General features: G+C 39.0%; 1 protein-coding gene across 1 annotated transcript in view; it reads left to right on the top strand.

Moving 5' to 3' along the window:
• Positions 1-381: 381 nt before the first annotated feature.
• RPS6KA5 (ribosomal protein S6 kinase A5) overlaps positions 382-23,551 on the top strand; it is a 261,593-nt gene continuing 238,423 nt past the window's right edge. The window contains exon 1 of the mRNA XM_069085996.1: positions 382-742. Coding sequence (XP_068942097.1) covers positions 625-742 — 118 coding nt within the window. The 5' untranslated portion in view covers positions 382-624. The remainder of the gene's footprint in view (positions 743-23,551) is intronic.

Here is a 23,551-nt window from a genome sequence, read left to right as displayed (position 1 = left end):
CCAATCACAAAACCCTAACGCCTCAGGATTACAGTCCTAGAGAATGTTTACTAACAGAGTCGGGTGGGGGAAGTGGAGAGGTGTGGCATGGGAGGGGTGATGGGCGGGGGAAGAGCTAGATATGGGTACGCCTGCGCACCAGGGGAAAGGAGGCTGGGGTGAGAGTGGGGCAGAATCTCGCTGCTTGCTTACCCAAATGACGGAGATCCTCCCTCCCTCGCCTCCCCGCGAAGCAACAATTCGAGGAGCGGGGCGGGGCGTCTTGTGCTATAATCCAATACGGACTCGCCTGGGAGGACGCGCGCGCCCAGAGTCCAATGGGCGACGATGGTTCCAACGGCTTCCCTACCTTGCTGGCTTGGGGGTGGGAGGGAAGCTGGAAACTGGGCTTTGAGGGAGGAGGCGGAGGGGACGGGGTGAGTTTGGTTGCGCCGTACTCGCAGTGCCCTCGGTAGGGGGAGGAGGCAGAGGAGGGAGTCGAACGGACAGAGCGGGAAGAAGCCGGTCTCTCCCTTAGAGTCCTGGAGCTGACACGCGGTGTCTGCCGGAGCTGTCAGCTTTCCGGGTGTTCTCTGTCGCCTGAGGTTCTCCACGTAAACATCCCCGTGAGATTGAGGAGGGAAAATGGAGGAGGGTGGCGGCGGCGGCAGCGACGGCGGTGGCGGTGGCGGTGTCAGTGCCGCGGGGACCAGCGCGGACGGAGGGGACCAGCTCTTAACTGTCAAACACGAGCTGCGGACTGGTGAGTGACCCCGCCCTCCGCCGGCTCGGGCACTGTGGGGAGGCTGGGGGGCGGGGGCTCGCGTTGCGGGGAGGCTGGGAGGGGGAGGAGGAGGAGGAGGGAATGGGGAGCCGCGCGACGCTGGGCCGAGAGGGGAGCAAGAGAGGGGGAGGGGCAGGCGGCAGCGGCGGCGGTGACGGCGGAACAGAGCCGCACAGCACAGGTCGGAGAGCGACTGTTCGGTCCGGCTGGGGGGGCGGGGAAGGGGGTAGAGAGGGAGAGAGCTGCGGCGGGCGCGAGCGGTAGGAGGAGAAAGGAGGAGAGGGGGCGGGAGATGCCGGAGGGGGCGGGGCCTAGGGCGGAGCCCCGCGGGAGATTGGTGGGAGCGGAGAATGGGGTCGAGGGCAGGAGACAGCAGTTAGTTGTCTTTAGGAGAGGCGGCGGGGGCCTGGCATCAGGTACCCCAGTGGAAGTTTTTGGGAGCAGTCCCTCGTTAAAACGCCCCCAAAGTGTCTTAGATGTCTTTATCTTCCGCTCTTTCTGCGTGTTTGCTTTTTTTTTTTGAGAGCATGTTTTGGAGCTTCTCGTAATCTTTCCTCTGTGGTGACACTTTATGTCACAGTTTCTTATCTGGGGTGAAAGGGACATTTTTAATAATAATTTTTCAAAAAGTCAAATTTTCACATAGCATTTTAGTGTGTCTCTTCAAAAATAGCTTGTGGCTGTGTTTGTGGTTAACTACCACGTGGTGGTGTGGTCCAAAGAGATGATGGATATTCTCTTCTTCCTCCTCCCCCCCCCCCCCCCCCCCCCCCAGTTTTAATAAGGCAAAGAGAGACTGGTCGCTAGGAGTGACCTGATTTTGTTTACGATTAAAATAAAATCCTATATACTTAGATCTTGAGTATTTTAACTAAGAGTTTAAGCTTATGTAAATTATAAGAACTGAGTAAGGCAATTAAAGCAGCAGGATTTAGTGGGTAAATACCATTAAGCTTCTTGATTAAAACTTCACGTCAGTGGTTAGTCGTCTAGGACTTGCCCTGGCTGCTGCATTTTCTTATCTGCCGAGAATCTCCATTTTTAATAACATCCGAGTGGAACAATTATTAAATAGTGGCAGTTCGGATCTATGAGTTTGAAGTTAAATTTGTGGTCAAATTGAAGAAACACAAAATAATTGCAACCAGTAATTTTTATTAGAATATTTGCTGGTGGTGTTTAAGTGTCTGTAGAGCTCTCCATGTAGCATACTGGGCTGCTCCTCATGTAGCAGCAGAAGCTATGCATGAGGTTTTTGGTGGATTACAATAAACAATGTAATCATTTTGTTCCTTTTCCGCCCAACAGATCAGAGAGTTAACTATGTTTCCCTGCTTGTTAGTTTCTGATTCCTTTTATGACACTTTGTTCAAGGTGTTTGGGTCAGTATTTCCCTAAGTGCCTAGTGTGGTAACAGAACGATGCCTATCTCTCTCTCTCTCATTTCCATCAGATAATTTCCTTTGAAGTCCAATTAAAGTACTTTTCATTGTAATTGCTTTGGGTCACTTTTAGACAAGGCTGTGTTTCTTGAACTAATTATTCTGTAATTTTTTGATGTCTAAAGTCAACCTATATTTAATCTTAATGCTTGTTCTATTTATCAGTGCTAGTATATGAATAATGTATTTATCAGTTCCAGTGTATGAATACAAATGACATTTCAAAAAGACTACTGTAGGTTTTAAAAGTATATCGATTTTATCTTTCAGTATTTTAATCCTTCAATATTTTTACATGAGACATAGATGGTATACTGCAAATGTTACTTGAGTGGAGGTAAGATCTTCAGATATATACCATGGCAATAATTGAAGAATAACCCACTTATTTGTATTCAACAAATTGCTCAGTTTTTTTCTTGCAAACAATGTTAGTTTTGTAGAAAATGAAGACGGCTTTTCTTTTCCTTACTAGCAGCATATGAATTGTTACCCCAATTTTATATTATAGAAATATTTTTGACTGATGGTGTAAATTATAATGAACTCAGTAGTACTATTAACGGGAAAGGAAATGAGCATTCACCTTGACCTCTGGTTGAAAGGACAGTTGGTCAGAAAATGTAGTTGAAAACATTACTGAAATCTGACAAGAAATAATTCATCTTCAGCCTGTGTAATATGGTATTGTAAAAGATTCTAGAGCAGGGGTTCTTAGCCCCCCCAAAGAGTTGGTATATAGATTTCAGGGGATGAGAGAATTTGGACAGTAAAAAAATTACATTTTTATTTTCACTATACTTTTATCGAATTATTGAAATTTAGCTTTTACTTCTCTTATTAATGTGGGCAACAAAACATTCTGAAAAGGGATGCATAGATTTCACCAGATTGCCAAAGGGCCCCATGACCCACAGAAAGGTAAGGACTGCCCTCCTTTTCACTAGAGTAATTAATTTAGATGTGCACCCTGTGTTAATTAATGTAGACATGTCTATGATGTGGTATTTGTCTACATTTAATCATTATTTACTTGGTGCTGAGTATTATATATTAGGCACTATGGGAGTGAAAGGGCAGCTAGATGGTGCAGTGGATAGAGCACTGGGCCTGGAGTCAAATTGACCTTAGACACTTAATAATTGTGGGACCCTGGGCAAGTCACTTAACCCTGTTTGCCTCATTTTACTCTTCCGTAAAATGAACTGGAGAAGGAAATGGCAAACCACTCCACCATCTGTGCCAAGTCAGCCTCAAATGAGGTAACAAACAGTTGTATAACAACAAATGGGAGTGAAATGACTCAGAAACAAGCATTTATTAAGTACCTAATATGTGCCGAGCATTATGCTAAGTACTTGAGGGGAAAAAAAGCCACATTATCCTCAGTCCTTGAGGATAAATCAAAATCTTTAGTAGTTGAAGAAACAGAATATTCCTGAAAACTACTTTAGAATATTAAGAAAATAGTTTATTTTAAAGTGCCAAAAAACTCTTAGTGTCTAAATACTCATTTGACATTTGGTATATGATATGTTACTGTTCATCATTTTTATGTTTATGTTTAGCCTGTGCAACTAGACTTTATACTCCTTGAAAGCTGGAACTATATTTCTTCTTCTATTTCCAGTACCCTTTTACAGTAGATATTTAATATATGTATGCTGAGATGGCTATATAACCTGAAGGGATGAAGAGAATAAAGAAGCAATAAGAATTAGAGAGATTGAGGAATGCAGTGTTGTGGTATTAATATTATCTATAAATCAATCCATTTCTTTTCTAAATTGTCTCCTGTCTTCACTCTTCTATTCTAATTCTAAAGTTAAAAGTAATTTATCTTCTGTCCTTGTTTTGTGTATGTGGTAGATGAAAACAAGATAAATGTGTTTTGGAATTTAAAAACTTTTTAAAGTTTTGGTAGATTTCATTTCTAAAGCAGCATATCAAATAAGGAGGGCCTACCTGAATAATTTATAGGCATACTGTAGACATGTCTATGTAGTGTAGTTGAAATAAGACTGGATAAAGATTTAAGATACTTGGATTCTAGTCTCACTAACTGTATTTTGTCTTCTTGCACAAATTTACTCTATGGGCTTTCCAGTCCTTGTTGCTAATGTCAGATGATTAGATTAGTTAAGATTTTGAAAGTATAGATTTATGTAAAAGATAAATTCAGGAGTGAAAAAGAATTCATATGTGCATTTCTTTGAATAACGGGAAGTTCCCTAGGACATTTTAAATATGATTCCATTTAGAGTTTTTAAAAAAATAAAACAAAATAGTCTTGTCCTACTACAAAATTTTGTTAGCAGAAGAACTTATTTAATTAATAAACTTTGGGTACTATACCAGCTTCCCTTTCAGCATAGATCATCTTGAAACTTAAGCTTTTGACTGTATGGAAGTAGGTAGAATTTTTTTCTTTTTCTATGTAATCTCTTTTGGCCATGGTAGACTCATATCTAAGAAGTATAAATGGATAGTTGCCCTGTTTTTTATAAAATAGATCATATGCTTTTGGTAGAACTTTAATTTAGTTTCCATAGACTTCATACCTTCTTGGAATTAGGAGTTAGCTTATAAACTTTTTTCATGAGCTCTGCATTCTATCCACACTACTAGCTCTTCCTTAATCTTGTTTTGCCTCTTGCTTCACCATACATTTGCTGAAGCTTTTCTCTATATCTGGTACATACTCTCTCCACATCTTTACCTTTAAAATCCTTCTTTCTTCAAGGTTTTCCTTTAGATACCACTTTCTCCATGAAACCTTCCCTGATTCTCTTCCCCTCCTCTTAAATTTTGATACAGTATTTTGAAACTCTTTTGCCCTTACTACATTCTAACTCATATAATACTTACTTGTGTATGTGTATTATCTCTTTTATTAGATTGTAAGCATCTTGAAAGTAGATAATGTGTTTGTCAGCTTTGTATCCCCAGTACCCCATACAGTGCCTTGGTCTACTCAGAACTTAACTGTTGAACTGAATTATACTGATCCTTTAATATTCTCCACCTCCCCCTTTGCTCATCCAAGGCCCACTAATGAAACTCATACATATATGAAATTACTATGATGGACCTGGTTGGCTTTCAGTGCTACTTGAAAAGATATGTAAACTTTAGAGAACCATTAAGTTTTACATTGAACATAGGCCCTCTCAGGGAGAGAAAAGAGAAAGCACAAGCAAATCACTCTCTGGTATCAGTTCTCCAGAATGGAAATTCAACAACCCAGACACTCTTTCACAGACTTATGCCAAAATGCCTGCTTGCCTCCAGTCTCTCTCAGTATTTGTGTAGATTAGATGTCTGAGCCCACCTAAGGGCATATACACATCTGGCCTCTTGAAAAAGTTCACTTTCAGGGGAGGGGGAAAGTAACCTTGTCTTCTTAAGGCATAGTATCTTTTTAGTTAAAAAACAGACTGAAGGTTTCTGTTCCTTCTATTCAGCAGGCTTCATCATAGCTGCTCTAAATGCTTTGTTAGAGGGGGTAATGGATTCCAAATAGTTGACTAGTAAAAACAGACTAGTTTTTAATGGAGTTTTATGTTACTTTATGCAATTGCTAACTCTGAAAAGTTCTATATAAATATAACTTTTTGTAATCTTACTGATACAGTAATTTTTTCAGCCATAAAGATTCCAACTTATTCATTCACTTTCTGTCATCCTCAGTGACTCTTGACCATAACTTCCTATAAAAGCCCTTCATTTGGGATCCATTCAACATTCTGGGTCCTTCCTTTAGATCTTTTGACATCATGTCTCTACAAATGGAGCACATGGGCAGTCTGGCGATACTTTTCATGCTGGTTGACTGGTTCACCTTTTTACCCTGATTATATCACATTATGTATCTGTAATGCCATGCACGAGCAGCTTTCCAAAAGCTACTATGAACAGCTTTTAAGGATCTGATTACACAATATAGTGAACGCTCTATTCCATAACAAATCAAAGCAAAACACTCACAGTAAATCGAAGTACAGCATTCACATTATAACTTATCACAGAAAATCAAAATATAGCATTCACAACAACTTTTCACAGAAAATGGCCACATGGTTTCCACTATAGCGGTAGCTAAGTTTTCAACAAAGAACAATCATTTAGTAACTCAAGCATTTACAATATCCTCAATTCAATTACAGAGTACAATAGTCAAAGTTTTCCACTCATGGGGCATACTAGGTTTCAAATCAGTTATTCAGTCATCAGTCACTAAGTACAATCATTTAGTCAATGAGTCATCCTTCATTATTCACTATTCAATCATCAGAAAATACACAGACCCTTTACCCCTAGATCACTAGTAAATTATAATCTTCTCAGTCAGTACATAGTATCCAAGTAAAGTCTTCTTTCAGCTTGACTTGGGGTGGTCCCTCACATTCCCTGGATCCCCTTCCATGGTCCCAGATCCTACCAGGATTCACCAAACTGTCACCCAGGTTCAAAGGCAGACAGCTCCCAGGTCCTTGTCCAGCTCTCTGTGAAATTTCTGCTCCACATTGAAGCTCACAGTGTCCAGTTCACCTCAAATCCTTCACAGTCTCTGTTCCCAGGAAGTCAAGGCTTAGCAAAGCCACCAACAGGTTCATGCAAAGTACCAGCATCACAGTCATGCTTCCTCAGTCTTTGGCAGCTCCAACTGGCCCTTGGAAATCCTCAACAGCCTCAGCAGCTCTGCCTGGCCCTCTGACTCAGCAGAAGTTTCAGCTGGTTCCCAGAATCAAAATCACTTCATCCAGGTTCTCCAAATGAAAATCGTTATCTCCAGCCTCTGGGGGCCTTTCCTCTTCGGTCTCCCCAGTGGCAGCAGCTTCTGCATCCACCAAGCCTGCTCCAAGAAGGTCTAACTCTCCCTCTTTTGGGCTTATCTTATATACACACAGAATTAGCTTCCTGTTTTAGCCAACCCTTCCTGTTACATCAGTAACAGGAGACAGGAGTTCATACCTTCTGTTTCCCCAGCAGAGGCTTGATCAATTACTAAGTGCCAAGTACCTGCTACCTTTGCCAACACAAAGAGATCTTCAAATTCAAATTACATCACCATTACAATATTGTAGAAGCTTGTGATCTGGTTAACAGTAAAGATTATTATGCCTATTTTATAGTTGAGAAATTGAGACCCAAAGTATTTAAATGACTTGCTAAAGTACACGCAACTAGTTAATGGAAGAGCTGGGATTTGAATCCTCTTCTTTTGACTCCAAATCTCAGGATCCATACACTATACCATGCTGCCTTTCATCTCACTATTTCTCTTCACCTTCTTGCCAGTTATTAGGGATAATGTTTTCTTAACTCTTCCAAATAATTTTTCAAATACTACCTATTTACTGCTTGAAATATCTTTGTACAAACTAGAACTACTTTTCTGTTCTATCTTCCTTGTTTAAAAGCCATGCCCTATTGAAAATTCAGCAAAAGTGAAGGTATTTGGAGGTTGAAAGAGATATTGAAAGGTAAAGGATAGAATCTTCAGATGAAAAATATACATTCCTCACCTTAGAAAGGGTATGCTCTTGTGAATACCTTGTTCACATATGAAGAGGCTAGCAAGACAGTGTCCTCAGGGAAAAGATTGCATTCACACCTTTGCTTCTAGCCATTCTTCTATACAGCAGTTCCAAGGGAGTATGGTACTTGAAAATTGACTAATAATACTAAGCTACTGTGGTATGACTTAAGGAAGGAAGGGACTTTTGAGCAAGGAAAAATTTGTCAAAAACCTATGAGCCATTGCCCTATATGAAAGAACTCAGTAACACTCCCGCTGAATAAGCACAGTTCCCTACCCTGCCACTTGATTCAGTCAGTGACTGAAAGTGGAAAACTGCAACTACCCATTGAAGAGGGAGCCCAGGAGACCAACAGATGAACCTTGTCTAGTACAGAAGCAGTAGAGCCTAGTGAACAGCAGCATCAAGTGACCTGTTCCACCCGCTGGGCAGCAGATTGACTCCTCTAGCTATTATACTGCACCCTAGGAAGGATAAACACATCTGAGCCACTATTCTAATGGAGACACCATGTCCAGGGAAGAGCTAGTTGAAAAGTAGACTCTTATAGTGAACTTTGTGAAGACTCTGGAGAGACAGAGTTCATCAAGCCTTTGTAGTTCTAGAGTTCTAAGTTGCTTTGGCCATGTGTATCCTCTATGTTGGGGCAACTAGGTGGTACAGTGGATAGAGTGCTGAGCTTAGAGTCAGGAACTCATCTTCCTAAGTTCAGATCTGGCCTCAGACACATAATAGCTGTGTGACCCTGGACAAGTCACTTAACCCTCTATCTCAGTTTTCTCATATGTAAAATGAAGTGGAGAAAGAAATGGCAAATCACTCCATTATCTTTGCCAAGAAAACCCAAAATGGGGTCGCAAAGAATCTTATACAACTGAAAAATGACTGAACAACAAAATCCTCTACCTCAAGTCAGTGCTCTCTCCACCCCTTTTGGATTCAGTGTTTATGGTAGAGTGAGTCCCTGATGTTTAGGGGAAGTGTTTTGTAATTTATCTCTTTGCTATGCCATTAAACTAATAGAGTTAACTGGCTGATTGAGATGAAGTACACTGGTGGGGGCCTGTGCATTAGTGTTTACAAGGATATCCTCTTTAGAAGGTTACCCCCAGAATCTTGGAAGTAGTAACAGCTACTGCTCTAGAGACCCAACTTACCAATGGGTGAGTGAGCCCTAAGGAAAGTGTTTATACTTGTCCTGAGCAAGAGGGGTGACTGTTACCACTATGTGTGTATATATAGGAAGAAGTGGATTTCCTCAGCTCTTTGTAAAACCCTGGGTTTTCTTAGCATTGCACTCTCCTAGTTTTCTTCCTATCTGCCTTAACTCTTCTCAGTTTTCTTTGGTGGTTAATCTTCTACTTCCTGTCATATTTGTATGAGTGTGTATCAGAGCTCTGCCCTGAGCCCTGTTCACCTTCTATAATCTCTGTTATCTCAAGACTTCCCATAGATTCAACTATTGCTTTTATGCTTGTCACACTTAAGTTTACATATCCAGCCTTCATCTGAGTGACAAAGTTGTAAGTTGTTCCCTGAAGAAGTTTAGGCATCTCTGTGCTGGATTTGGGACCCTCCCTCCCTCCCTTCCTTCCTTCCTTCCTTCCTTCCTTCCTTCCTTCCTTCCTTCCTTCCTTCCTTCCTTCCTTCCTTCCTTCCTTTGTTCCTTCCTTCCTTCCTTCCATCCATCCATCCATCGGGGTTAAGTAACTTGCACAAGGTTACACAGCCAGTTATTTCTTTGTGTGGGTGCTGAGTATCTGAGACCGGAACCAATCCCAGGTCTCCCGACGCTGGGGCCTGCACTCTTACTCACTGCTCTACCTGGCTGCCCCTGGGACCTTTTCTTGTGCTGATGCACAGTCTTTCCCTTGTCTGGAATGCTCTTTACTACCACTCCTGGCTAGTTCTCAAACTCAGTGCTAGCAGACCCTTATCTCTATCTCCCTTTGCCGACCTGGTTTGGAAAAACAGCTCATGGTGACTTTTTTTCTTGGATTTCCCAGTCAGGTCTTGGTGTGGTACAAAATGCACTGTACTAATATCTTTTTGGTGGCTTTGTGAGGTAGAACTGGGCTGTATTTATTTTTTGACTGTGTGCTAGAATTCATTTTTTCCTCTGAAGCCCACTTCTCTTCCCAACTTCCATATTTCTGTTGAAAGCATTCTAATTCTTCTAGTTGCCCGAGTTAATAACCTCAGGGCAATGTTAAATTCTTCATTTTGTCTTACTAGGTCCCATGATTAATCAATTTCTACATCTTAACAATCACATCTGTGAGCTTAAGTCCTTTATTACCACTTGCTTGGAAGATAAGGGTCTCCTTTTTGAGAGGAGTCAGAGTAGAATAAGGAGTCACTGAAAGCTTAAAAAAATTTCTCTCTCTTCTACCTCTACCTCAATTTAAAAGAAAAAGAAAAAAAAAAGACACTTGGGAAATAAGCATAGTCAATTAAAACAAATTTCCAAATTGTCCATGTCCAATGTACATGCATTCTGAATCTTTATCATCAGCTCTCTGTCAGTAGGTGGGTTGCATAGTTCATTATTGCATAGTTCTCCAGGAATCATGGTTGGGCCTTGAGTTGATAGAGTTCATAGTCCTTTCAAAGGGGTTTGTTCTTATAATGTTGTTATTATTGTGTAAATTCTCCTGGTTCTGCTCACCTAATTATTTTTCATTGGTCTCCATCTTCCCAGGTTTCTCTGAACCCAACTAAGCCAAACCCTTTTGTCATTTTGTCATTTCTTATGGCACAATATTATTACATTACATTCATATAACAATTTATTCAGTCATTTTGCAGGTGATGGACATTCCCTTAATTTCTAGTTCTTTGTAAATACAAAAAAAGCTGCTATAAATATTTTTGTATATATGAATAATTTTCTTCTTTCTTTGATTACTTCGGGGTATAAGCCTATTAGAAGTTTCACTGGATCAAAAACTGTGTACATTTTATTGATTTTTTTTGCACAGTTCCAAATTGCTTTCCACAATGAGTGGACCAGTTTACAGCTTCATCCACAGTGCATTACTGTGTCTGTTTCCCATAGCCCCTCTAGTATTTGTCATTTTACTTTTTTTGGTCATCTTTGCCAATCTAATGGGTATGATATATAGCCCCAAAGTAGCTTTAATTTTCATTCTCTAATTACTAGAAATTTGGAGCTTGTTTTTTTCATATGCCTTTTGCTGGCATGGATGTCTTCCTTTGAAAACTTTGTATTCATATCTTTTGCCTATGTATGACTTGGGGAACGGTTTTTATTTTTATAAATTTGAATCAGTTCCTTGAAATATCTTGAAAACAAGATCTTTATCAGAGAAACTGCAAGAGCTCCTAATCTTCTTTCTTCTACTCTCTCTTAACTCTAATCCATCTTTCCCATACATAAGTAGATTTCCCTGCTCAACTTGAGAAGCTTCAGTGGTTCCATATTGTCTCTAGAATAAACTACTGTGGCATTTAAAACCTTTCACAATCTGGCTGTAACCTATCTTCAAACTGTTTTCATATTACTTCTTATACCACTTGCTTAGAAGATAAGGGTCTCCTTTTTGAGAGGAGTCAGAGTAGAATAAGGAGTCACTGAAAGCTTAAAAAAAACCATTTTCTCTTCCTTCTACCTCTACCTCAATTTAAAAGAAAAGGAAAAAAAAAAGACACTTGGGAAATAAGCATAGTCAATTAAAACAAATTTCCAGATTGTCCATGTCCAATGTACATGCATTCTGAGTCTTTACTGTCAGCTCTCTGTCATATTTCATTATTGCATAGTTTTGTACTTGTGTGAATAACTTTTTATTTTCTTACATACCATGTATTTAGCCAAACTGGCCTAATTGTTGTTCCCTTTACCTATATAGCATTCTATTTCTCACCTCTGTGCTGACTGACACAAGTTCTCCATTCCTGAAACACTCCCCCTCTTGACATCCACCTCTTGGATCCCAGCTCAGGTGCCTCCTCCTGCAAGAGAGGCCTTTCCTAATACCCTCCTTCCTCCATTGTTGGTATTCTTCTTCAGGTTGAGTTTTCTTGTGTGTGTGTATTGTTTATTGCCTTCCCTCTGTTTATGTTGCTTTCTCCCACCAAAGTGTAACAAGGACAAGGATTATTTGCATTTTTATCTTTGAATGCCTGGCACGTAGTAAATACTTAGGAAACTTTTATTGACTTGACCTTTTCAAATTAGGGAAATCTTTAATTTTAGAACTAATAGAAACCTTAGGGACTTAGTCCAACCCTTATTTTAGAGATGAGGAAATCGAGGTCCACAAAGGTTAAATAACTTGCCCAAAGACACACAGTTACTACATTGACAGAAGCAGGAATTTGGATCCCTTGACTCAAAATCCTTTTCTTTCCCCTTTACCATACTTTTCCTTTCTATTTCTTTAACATTTATTCAGCATGCATATATCTAAATGCCTAATATATACTATGCCTTTGATATACAAAGACAAAAAAGAAACTAACCCTGCCCTCCTGGAGCTTACTTTTTTTTTTTGAGGAAATCAACAAGTACACAGATATATACAGAAAAAGTTCCCAGGAGGGATAGCTTTAAAAACTGTGGAGACTAGGATAAGCTTCCAATATTGGAAATGGCACCTGGGCTGTTCCATGAAGGAAACTAGGGATTTTCCAAGGTGAGGAGGAAATGCATTTCAGGCAGGGGAAACAATTTGCAGAAACACATTGCATGAAATACCATATGTGGGAAACAGCATGTAAGCCACATTATCTGGAATATATGATTGTGTGAAAGACAGTGATGGGCAATTAAGTCTAGGAAGTCTCCATTTTACATCTGTTGCCCTGCCTGGTTTCAGGTCCAGGGAACAGGATGCCCCTCCCAGGATAAGTTGATCACTTCTAAAATCTACATCATATTGCTAACTCAAACCTTGATTGACAGCCTCAGCCATCTCTCCTCTCTGCTTGAAGGGCTGGAGAGTGGACAAACTCCTCCCAATGGATTCTTTTGAGAGGGCAGAAACTCCACTTTGCATCTGCTGCCCTGCCTGGTTTTAGCCACATGAAACAATATGCCCTGTGCCAGGTGCTCCCTGATATCTCCTTCCTTCTCATTTTTCCTGCCTTTTGTGTGTGGGAGTGTGTTGGCTCCCCCTTTAGATTGTAAGCTCCTTGAGAGCTGGGACTGACCTTTTTAACTTCATCCTCAGGTTGACACAGTTCCTGGTACATAATAGGCATTTAATAAATGTATATTGGAAAGTAGACTGGAGCCAGATTGTGAAAGGCTTTCAGTGCCCTATAGCATAATTTGTGTTTAATCTCAGATGGAATAGGATGCCATTGGAGTTTCTTGAGCAGGAGTGTTATGGTCAGATCTGTGTTTTAGAAGTTGTGTGAATAAATGAAAGATTGGAGAAAGGAGAGACTGGTGGTAGGGAAGCTAATTAGGATGTGTTGCTGTAGTTTAGGCAAAAGGTAATGAGGATTGTGGCTATTTGAAGGAAGAGAAGGGATGGATATAAGAAATCCTGAGCTAGAATAAAAAGCAAAATTTAAATATAATGTGAAATAATGAAAAGAGCACTAGATTTGGAGTCATAGGACCTGGGTTTGAATTCCGGCTCTGCTGCTGACTACCTATGTGACCTGAGGCAAGTCATTAAACTTCTGTGTAGGCCTTAGTTTTCTCACATGCAAAATGTCAGTTAGACTAGTTAATATCTAAGATTTCTTCTGGTTATGGATCCTACTAAATAGCTAGCAGCCTTACAGTTTCCTTCTGAACTTTTATCTTTTTTCTCATGTATGTAAGTTCCTTTTCCTTCATATTATCTTAAAACATAGATAAATGGAATATACTTAAACTATATAAAAGTATTTTTTTCTTTTTTATAATTATTTGATGTATAAATCAGGGGGTATCATTTTTGGAATTTCATTTGATAGCTACTTTAATGTTCAGGTTTGGAAATGATTTTGAAGAATCTTTGCATGTGTGTTTATAAACATACACATTGAAAATGAATAGTGTATATGAGTGGTTAAATACAAAAGAGGATGATAACTCAGTACTCTAGTCTTAAATTTGGTGAAATTGTTAAAAGATACTTGTAACAACATTTGCCCCAGATGATGATACTTTCTTTGTAAAATTAAAGGTGTTGATTTTTAATATGTATATTTTAAATTTGGAAAGATAGAATTAGATGTTATAATATTTTTACTTTTTAATCATAATATTGTTCCAATGAGTAAAATCTTTAAGTAAAAAATATTTTTTATGCACATCTTTGGTACTTTAGCAAATTTGTGATTTCATCAGTATAGGTATTCCATGCCTTCCCATCTTGTACAATAATACTTGAACATGTCTTTCCACAAAATAGTGTTATCCTCTATAAAGGATCAAACTAACATACTGGAGACCTTTTGCTTCCTCTTTTAATATCTGGGAATAGGAATGAATTATGTAAAAAGATATAAATATAAGAATATTTTCCATATTCCCTATATTGAAACTCTTACCAATGCAGACTGACAATTGATCTATGAGTTATTATTTTTAAAAGTTGCCTGAAAGAAAAGGAAATTGAGGGAATACCCTTCAATTGGAGAATGACTGAATACGTTGTGGTATATGAATGTAATGGCATACTATTTTGCTATAAAAAATGATGAGCAGGCAGATTTCAAGAAAACCTGGAAAGACTTACATGATCTGAAGCCCAGTAAAGTGAATAGAACCAGGAGAACATTGTACACAGTAATAGCAACATTGTGCAATATGAGAGACTTAGCTCTTCTTAGCACTACAATTATCCAAGACAATTCCAGAAGACTCATAGCGGAAAATGCTATCCATATCCAGAGAAAGCACTGTGGAGTCTCAATGTAGACCAAACCATAGTACTTTCACTTTTTATTTCCTTGGTGGTTTTTCCCTTTTGTTCTGTTTCTTCTTTCACAATATGACTGATGTGGAAATATGTTTAACATGCTTCCACATATATAACAGATTGCTGTATAGGGAAGAAGAGAGAGAGGAGGGAGGGAAAAAATTTGTTCAAAATCTTATTAAAATGAATATTGAAAACCATCTTTACTTGTAATTGGAAAAAATAAAATTCTATTAAAATAAATTTTAAAATTCCCTGGTGACTCTGAGAGGTGAAATGACTTGCCCTCATAGTCTCATAGTGAGTACATGTCAGAGTAGACTTGAAGCCAAGTTCTCCATGACACAGATTGATCATCTTCTATTCACTATATCACATTGTCTTTCTTCTTTTTTATTAATGTATTTTCAGAAAGAGAAGTTTTCCCTAAAAATTATTTGGTTACATCTCATATATTTTAGTGTGTTTTGATATCATTATTTTCTTTAAAAATATTATATTTTTGTTTTTAAGATTTGTTATTAGAATACTTGTTATTGAGGCTATTACTTGGCCACAATTTAGGTTTACTATTGTTATTATATCATGATCTGTAAGGTATCATAGGAACATATTACGAACTTACAAAAATCAGTATTGATTAAGGATATAAGTCTGTTGTTCTCTTTCTCCATTTTGGCTCTTGCCAGTTTAGGTATCTAGACTGTATTTGTTTCATGAAAAGTGTTTAATAGTTATAACTGTTAAATATGAGTTTTCTTTAATAAAATTTTATTATATTAAAATATTTCTCTGAAGCCAGCCCTAAATCTTTTGGACTTGTTTTGATTGCTGTTTTTAGTTCAGCCTGACTCAGATTGTCCTTTGATTCAGACTGTTAATTGAAATGAAATGAGACACTCAAATACTACCTTTACCAAAAGGAAATTGACTCAAAAATAGCTTACAAAGAATATTCATCAAAGACATAATATTAATTCATTAACTTTAATTCTCTTTGTCTTGATATTTACCATGGTGCTGCCCCTTCTCAAAAGGGTATGTTTACTTACCTGGCAGTGGAAAGAATTGAGGAATGCTAGCTACTTATGCACTTGGACTTTTATGTCTTAGATCAGTGGTCTCCAAAATGGAGAGAAGCTATGGCATGATCCCAAAGCTTGTGGGATAGCCCTCTGGAGCATTGGAAAATGGATCACATTTGACCTTTCCCTTGTTATCTAATCAGGAACTTAACTAACATAATTATAGTACCCCTTTCACTCTTTTTAAAATTCAAAATCCTGCAATCTTCTCTTTCACACCTTAAGCTTCCTGTTTACAAAGTAAGTAATCAGCCTGTCCATAAACATTCATTAGAGCCTACTGTGTCCCATGCACTGTGCTAATGCACTCACTGAGGTACCTGTAATGGGTATGAAGGCAAAATTATTCTTGGCCTTCCCATTGCTCCTATACCATAGCTTGTAAGTTACTCCTCCCTCCCCTCAACATGCACACAGGAGCACATGCATGTGTATATACGTGCCTGCACACACACTATTTTCAGCAGGAAAGAGTGAATAGCATAGGATAAACTGGACAGGTTACAATTTGCATTGCAAATCTTATTATTTTACCTTTTCCCTCAAATCTACCCTTTTCCAAAACTTCTTTGTTTTCTGCAAAGGGTACCAGCATCCTAGACACACAGGTTTTCAATTTCTTAATTATCCTTGACTATTCATTCAACTGAAACTGCTCCTTTCAAAGTTGCCAGTGATTTCTTAATTGCCAAATCTGCTGGCCATTTCTCTATATTCGTCCTTTTTGCCCTCTCTGCAAAAACATCTGACAATATTGGTTATTCTTCCTTCCTGGATACTTCAAGCAACCCATAGAAGAGAGAATAAGTGTGTCACTTAACAGAACTCTCATATAATTACACTTAAGAAAAAAGCTAGGAAACAATTCTCTAACCTGTTTAAGAATCTAAATGGCATCGTTGGGTTTTCAAGCTCATTTGCTAAAAATATAAAAATTCAGCACCTTCCAATTAGTTTGTAAGAACAACTAATTGACATTGGGGAAGAAGGGAATTTACTAGCTGAATTTAAATTAAAACCTTTACATAATTGATCGGTGGGATAAAAAAATAATAAATGCCATGATTATTAAACACAGCCAACAATGAACTTATTCCATTTGGATCAGTATTTAACCAAGTATTGAAATAAACTAGCCTTAGAATTAGACCTTCAAATAGTGGAAACACAAAGTGTTAAATGAAGATTTTAGAAAATAATGAAGCTTATTTAATCACATTGTTTTCATTAAGCTTTCACATGCTCACCTTTTCTTGATTTTTAATTTATATTTTTGTGTTTTATAATGTGCGTATTATTAATACAATAGTGCATGCATGTTATTTTAAAATAACCAAGAATACATATATTAGGAGTGCAATTGTAAAAAATTGTCAGTCTCAGCCTTAGGTAAGCATGAAGCTATGTCACTGATTTGAAAACTTTAGTCTCATGGACCAATTGAATTGGGATGGCTTTTTCATTACTTTTTTTTTTTTAGGGAAAAACTAGTTATATCAGCAATGCCATATTCACAATGCCTATAGAGATTACAAATATGCTGATATAATTATCCATCACAAAATACATCAGGTTTGCCATTTGGGGAAATAAACTAGAAAATTTATTAAGATACCAAAAGACTGAGTCCCAAAACCAGAAAGTGAAAGCCATCAGAGTAGTTATGATATTGGTACAGGTAGATAAAGTAGAAAGCACCCACATTTTCAAGCCTTTAAAACAGAACAGGCTACCTCAGGCAAAGGTCCTCCTCTCCCCACTCACAGCAACCACCCAGTGCCCTGGAAGTGGGCTCCCAGCAGCTCCGGCCCCTGGCAGTCCTCAGCAGGAGTCCTTAATCAAAAAAAAAAAAAAGGCAACCGCCACCAACTGCCAACCGCAGGACTGTTAGCTCGGCTTTTCACTTTCTCTTGCTCTGCTATGTCAGCACGTCCATGGGGCATGGGAGATCTTTAAATCCCATAACCCTTACATTCGGCCCCAAGATCTTTCATGTCCCTTACTTGGCAAAAATATAGTAGGAATAACTGGTGTCAACAAAATTTCACAACAATATAACAAGAATAGCACACAATAAACACAAAAAAACATATTTTAGGGTGGGGCTTGAGCACAAGCTCCCCATCATTCCCCCCACCCCGAACAAATGGGGCCCCAAAATCTTGTGGTAAGGGGTGAAGATCTCTTCTTCTATGGCTACTTGCTGCTGAAATCGGATGTAGAGCTGTCCCTGTCATTAGGGGTCCCATTTGAGAGGTCAGTTCTTAATATGCTTGATGCCAGGTCCAAGGGTGACACATCACAGTTGCAGACAGGGGGTGACATCCAGCTTAAGCTATCAGGCATCTACAGATGGAGGGTACCAAGCCTGTGGAAACAAATCTAACAAACAAGATGAACAAACAAAAAATCAAGAAGAAGCAAAGAGACAATAACCAGACTATTGTAGCCTCACTCACGGTAGAATAAATGATTTAAGGGTACAATTTTGTAATCATCTTCTCCAGAATAAACAATAGTTACAGTGTTATCCTTCCCATATGCTATAATCTCTGCAGCCTTTGGAACATCATCTGGCTTCCGTTTTACCCATACTTTAGCTCCTGATTTTATTCTATCAGTAGAACCAAATCCTTCAGTTCCTGTGACAGTTATTTTGGAAGGAGGGTCAGTTGTTACAAGTGGCATTGTTTTACAAGGAACGATAATCACTTGAACTATCCTATCATTCTTGTGAATCTGTATGGGCCCCTCACCTAAATTCTGGAATGTTACAACAATTTCTCCTTGATAATTAGAATCTATTACTCCAGCCAATACATGTATTCCTTGAGCTGCTAATCCTGATTTGGGTAAAATCTGCCCAAAGTGATTTTTAGGGATTCTTATGCATATCCCAGTGGAAATTTTTCTTACTTCTTTCCTGTCCAACCAAAAGTCCTCTAAACAATGTAAATCATACCCCACTGAACCAGGTGGTCCTGGGTACGGTGCTGGGTCATCTGGCCTCAAGGTCCAATACTCAATATTTGGGATCTTGTGTGTTTGTTGTTTTCTAATTTGCAGATTGGGGGTCATCATTCTGGCTAGAGGTGTACTTCCTCCCAATGGTCTATTATTTAAATTATGCAAAGCCATGAACAAATTATCCTTCCAATGTTGATATGAATTATTGGAACTTAACTTCCTCAACTGTTCTTTCAGTAATCCATTCATTCTTTCAATTAACCCAGATGCTTCTGGATAATATGGAATATGATATATCCATTCTATATTGTTTAGTATACAATACTTCTTCATTTCATTGCCTTTGAAATGTGACCCATTGTCACTTTGAATCTGCATTGGGGTTCCATAATATAGACTTATGAGATCTAGGGTTTTACAAGTGTTTTTCTGGGTTGCATTCTTATAAGGACAAGCTACTAGTACACCTGAATAGGTATCAACACAAGTACATATAAATCTGCATCCTTTATCCAGTGGTAGTGGACCAATATAATCTATTTGCCAGATTTGGGCTGGGACTTTTCCTCTTGCTATCTCTCCAGTTACTACCCGAGGAACAGTTCGCTCCTTTTCCAATTGACATATATGACATTCTTCTGCTATCTGTTTTAACAGTGAATGAGAGATACTAATACCTCGATCTTGTGCCCACTGGTGTGTGGCCTGGACCCCCAAATGGCCTGCTGTTTGGTGGACCCATTTTGCTAATACCGGATCATCAGTTGTTGTCAAAGTAGGAACAATACGTTCAGTAGCAATCTTTGCCAGTCGATCAGCATGAGCATTGTACTCACGTTCTGGTGTGGTGGGGGCCACGTGAGCATCTACATGAAAAACTGACAAGTCAGTGACCAAAGACATGTTCCAGATATCTTCCCATAATTCTTTGCACCAGACTTGTTTACCATGAATTTCCCAATTTTCATTTTTCCACATGGGCATCCATGTAGCTAACCCATTAGCTACCGCCCATGAATCAGTGAATATATGACACTGTCCTCCTTGTTCTATTTTGATGGCTTGATATACTGCCATAAGTTCAGCATATTGGCTACTTGCACCTATCTCAGTACTTTCCAAAGTCCTTCTAGTACATGGGTTATAGGCCACTGCTTTTCAATGTCTTTTTTGCCCCAAATATTTTGCTGTCCCATCAGTAAACCATGCATGTCTCTTTTGTTCCTCAGTTAATACATCATATCCCTCATTCCATTTTACAGTGGACTGTACCTTTGGCTCAGGGGGTGTGTCACTCCTCTCAATTTCTATGTTTGCTATAGATTCATGCAGAGCAGAGACTCCGCTTTTGCCTGTTTTCGCTCTATTTTGAATATACCACTTCCATTTGATTATACTAGCCTCTTGGGCATGTCCAATTCTGTGAGAAGCTGGGGTACTCATTACCCAGGTCATAATTGGGATTCCAGGTCTTAATATCACTTCATGGCCCACAGTCAGTTGTTCAGTCTCCACCAAAGCCCAATATGCAGCTAACAACTGCTTTTCAAAAGGTGTGTACTGGACTCCAGATGAAGGGAGTTCCCTACACCAAAATCCCAAAGGTACATTTCGGCTTTGTTGTTTTTGCCATAAGCTCCAGTTTGCATAATCATCTTGTACAGTCACTTGCAATTCCACTGGACCATTTTGCATGGGCCACAAATCTAGGGCCAATTGTATAGCAGCCTTGGCTTCTTCAAAAGCTTTACTCTGGTCAAGTCCCCAATCGAATTCATATTTCTTCCGTGTGACTCTATATAAAGGTTTTAAAATCTGTCCCAAATGTGGAATGTGGTGCCTCCAGTATCCAAACAATCCTATGAACTTTTGGGCCTCCTTCTTATTGGTAGGGGTAGGAAAATCCTGAATCTTTTGTCGGGCTTGAGGAAGAATCTCCCTTAGCCCCTTGTTCCATTGTATACCCAAAAACTTCACATTCTGAGCTGGTCCTTGAACCTTTGCAGGGTTAATTTCCCACCCTTTACTTTTCATATACTCAATTAGAAGAGTCAAACTCCTTTCCACTACTTTCGCATCTTTTCCCTGTATCATGATATCATCAATGTAGTGGGTAAGCTGTACACCAGGTAGCTTTAATTCATCCAACTGTTCAGCCACAATCCTGTGACAAATAGTGGGGCTATGTATGTACCCTTGTGGCAAGCGAGTGAAAGTATATTGTCTACCCTGCCAAGTGAAAGCGAAGTGGTCCCATTGTTTAGGGTCTATTGGGATGGTGAAGAAGGCATTTGCCAAGTCAATAACTGCATACCAAGTCCCATCATATTTCTGGATCCTTTCTATTAAGGTGATGGTATCTGGAACAGCAGCATATAAAGAAGGAGTCACCTTATTCAACTGTCTATAATCCACAGTCATTCTCCACGTCCCATCTGATTTTCTTACTGGCCAGACAGGATTATTCCATCTTGTGGTTGTAGGGACTAACACTCCTGCTTCAACATATTCCTTTATAGTAGTGGCAATTTCATCTTGCCCACCTGGCACACGATACTGTTTTAAAGTAATTACTTCAGAAGGTTCAGGTAAAGTGATTGGGTCCATTTTTAGTTTTCCTACTAAAACTGTATTAATTCCTATCTTCCTCACAGCAAATTGGTATCTTCCTTCAGGTAATTCAGAGTCATGCCTCTCAATACATCTATTCCAATGATGTATTCAGGAATGGGTACAACAACCACAGTATATTCCTTCTTAGGTAACTGCCCAATTTTCATTGTTATTTTAACCTGTCTGGCTGATATTTCAGTGTCTCCTAGACCTGTGATGGTAATAGGAGTTCCATGTTTAAACTTATCAGGGTTTCCATAGATAAGTGTGGCCTCAGCCCCAGTATCAATCAGTGCCCTATTCACAGTAGTTGATCCATTCTTCCAATATATTGTTAAACCAATATGGGGTCTGCAATCTCTTCTGCATATTTCTTTTATCTGGGCTGGGGCTTGGCCTATCTCCTATTCCCCCTGAAGGTGAGGCAAACTTGGATACAAAGATTCAGATTCAGAAATACCTGCCGGGGTGGTTCCTGCTTCCCTGTTCATTCTAATGCTAAGTACCTTTTCTTGGTACAGCTTATGCAGCTCTTCAGTTGGAATACCATCTATTCTTCTAAAGTCCACCCCAGCTCTTAATAGAGCAGTGAACAGTTCCCTTCTTGTGGGTCTATTTTGTCTCTGAATCCTCTGGCTGTTTACTCTTCTCTCTCGAGGCAATTTGTCTTTTTCCCATTCCCCTAAATCGCTTAATTGTGAAATCTTATCTAGCACCTCTGAAAGAGGGTGCCCTATTTCTCCAATTAAAAGAGTCAGAATTAGGTGCTTATATGCAGGAGGAGCCGTCTTCACTATGATATTTCTATGAGGAACTCCTAGGGGGGGTATCATAATATGCATTTGCATCTCCAATCAGGATAGTAGTTTTCATTACCTCCTCCTTTAACTTTCTCATACAGTCTCTAAGTGAGTACCAGGGTCTGTCTCCCCTAGGCCACATAGATTCAGTTGGATATTGCTTTTTGCAACCTTCTGCAGCTAAAGCTAGAAGATTAATTTTATTTCCTCCTTGCATATGGTGATCCCTAAAAGCCTGGTGTACAAAAGGATTCTGACTGATACTAATGAATTTTAAACAGTCCTCAAGATACGTAAACAAGATACGTAGTAGATCCTTGTTGCTTTCAAGATTTGTTGTTTCGTTTTGGAATTTGGGGACTTGACTTTCAACGGGAGTTGAACTTAGAGTTTCTGTCAGACATTTATGAATTCTACAAAGTGTTTTTTTTTCCTTTGTTTCTAACACTTTGGGGCAATTTTCTTGTATGATTTCCTGAAGTTCTCTCTTTAGAGTTTTTGTATTGCATTTTTCTGGAAGATCATTAATTTTCAGATTTTTCCACCACAGTTTGTCTTCAGAATAGATCTGTTTCTCTGGCTTGTAGAGAACTCACATTTTCTTCCAATCTTGCTATTTAAAAATTTTTGTTTTCATATTTTTCTTCTATCTCTACATCTTTCAGTTTCATATCTGTCAATCTTCCCCTCCCCCCAGACAATTCAGCTTTAGAGAACTTCTTAACTATTTGTTTCTTGATCTATTGTTTTTATTTGTATATTTTAGTTATTCTTTGAGACTCCAGATTTTTTTTTTTGCCTTTTTGGAAGGCAGTTGGGGTTAAGTAACTTGCCCAAGATTACATGGCTAGTTTTTTGTGTGGGCGTTAAGTGTCTGAGGCCGGAACCAAACTTGGGTTCTCCTGACTCCAGGGCTGACGCTTTACTCACTGCGCCACCTAACCGCCCTGAGACTCCAGATTTCTATCCTCATTTCCTTTCTTATTGCTTCTTTTAAAATTGATTTAAAAAAAAAAACCAGACTAGGTCTCTCTCTCTTGCCCAGACTGGAAGAATAAGGGAGTTTTCATAGCTGGTCTCACTCTGATAAACACAGAAGCTTTGATTTGCTCTGTTTTTGTCCTGGGCCTATTTTATTCCTCCTTGGACAGCTTGGGTGGGATCTTTTTCCTGAGGATTCATCATATTAATCCTGCATTTAATACAGATTCCTCTTTAGCAGCTTGATCTATATGAGCTAAACTTGAGAGATCTACCAGCCTCAGTATCCCTGGTACCTTTATACATGGCTTTTAATTGATCTTCTAAACCAGTGTTGTCAAACTCAAATAGAAGGGGATCTTTGAGGAAGCATGTTGACTTAAAGAAACACAAATTAACATTATCTGTATTGTATTGTGTTTTAATTTATTTTGTCAAACATTTCATAATTGCATTTTATCTAGTTTGGCCTC

This window comes from Petaurus breviceps, unplaced genomic scaffold (genome assembly GCF_028583685.1).
Source record: "Petaurus breviceps papuanus isolate PSGF00001 unplaced genomic scaffold, PetGlider_PUasm1.0 177, whole genome shotgun sequence".
NCBI classification, from domain to species: Eukaryota; Metazoa; Chordata; class Mammalia; order Diprotodontia; family Petauridae; genus Petaurus; species Petaurus breviceps.
Note: the sequence above shows the minus strand (reverse complement) of the source record. Positions and strands in the feature narration are given on the sequence as shown.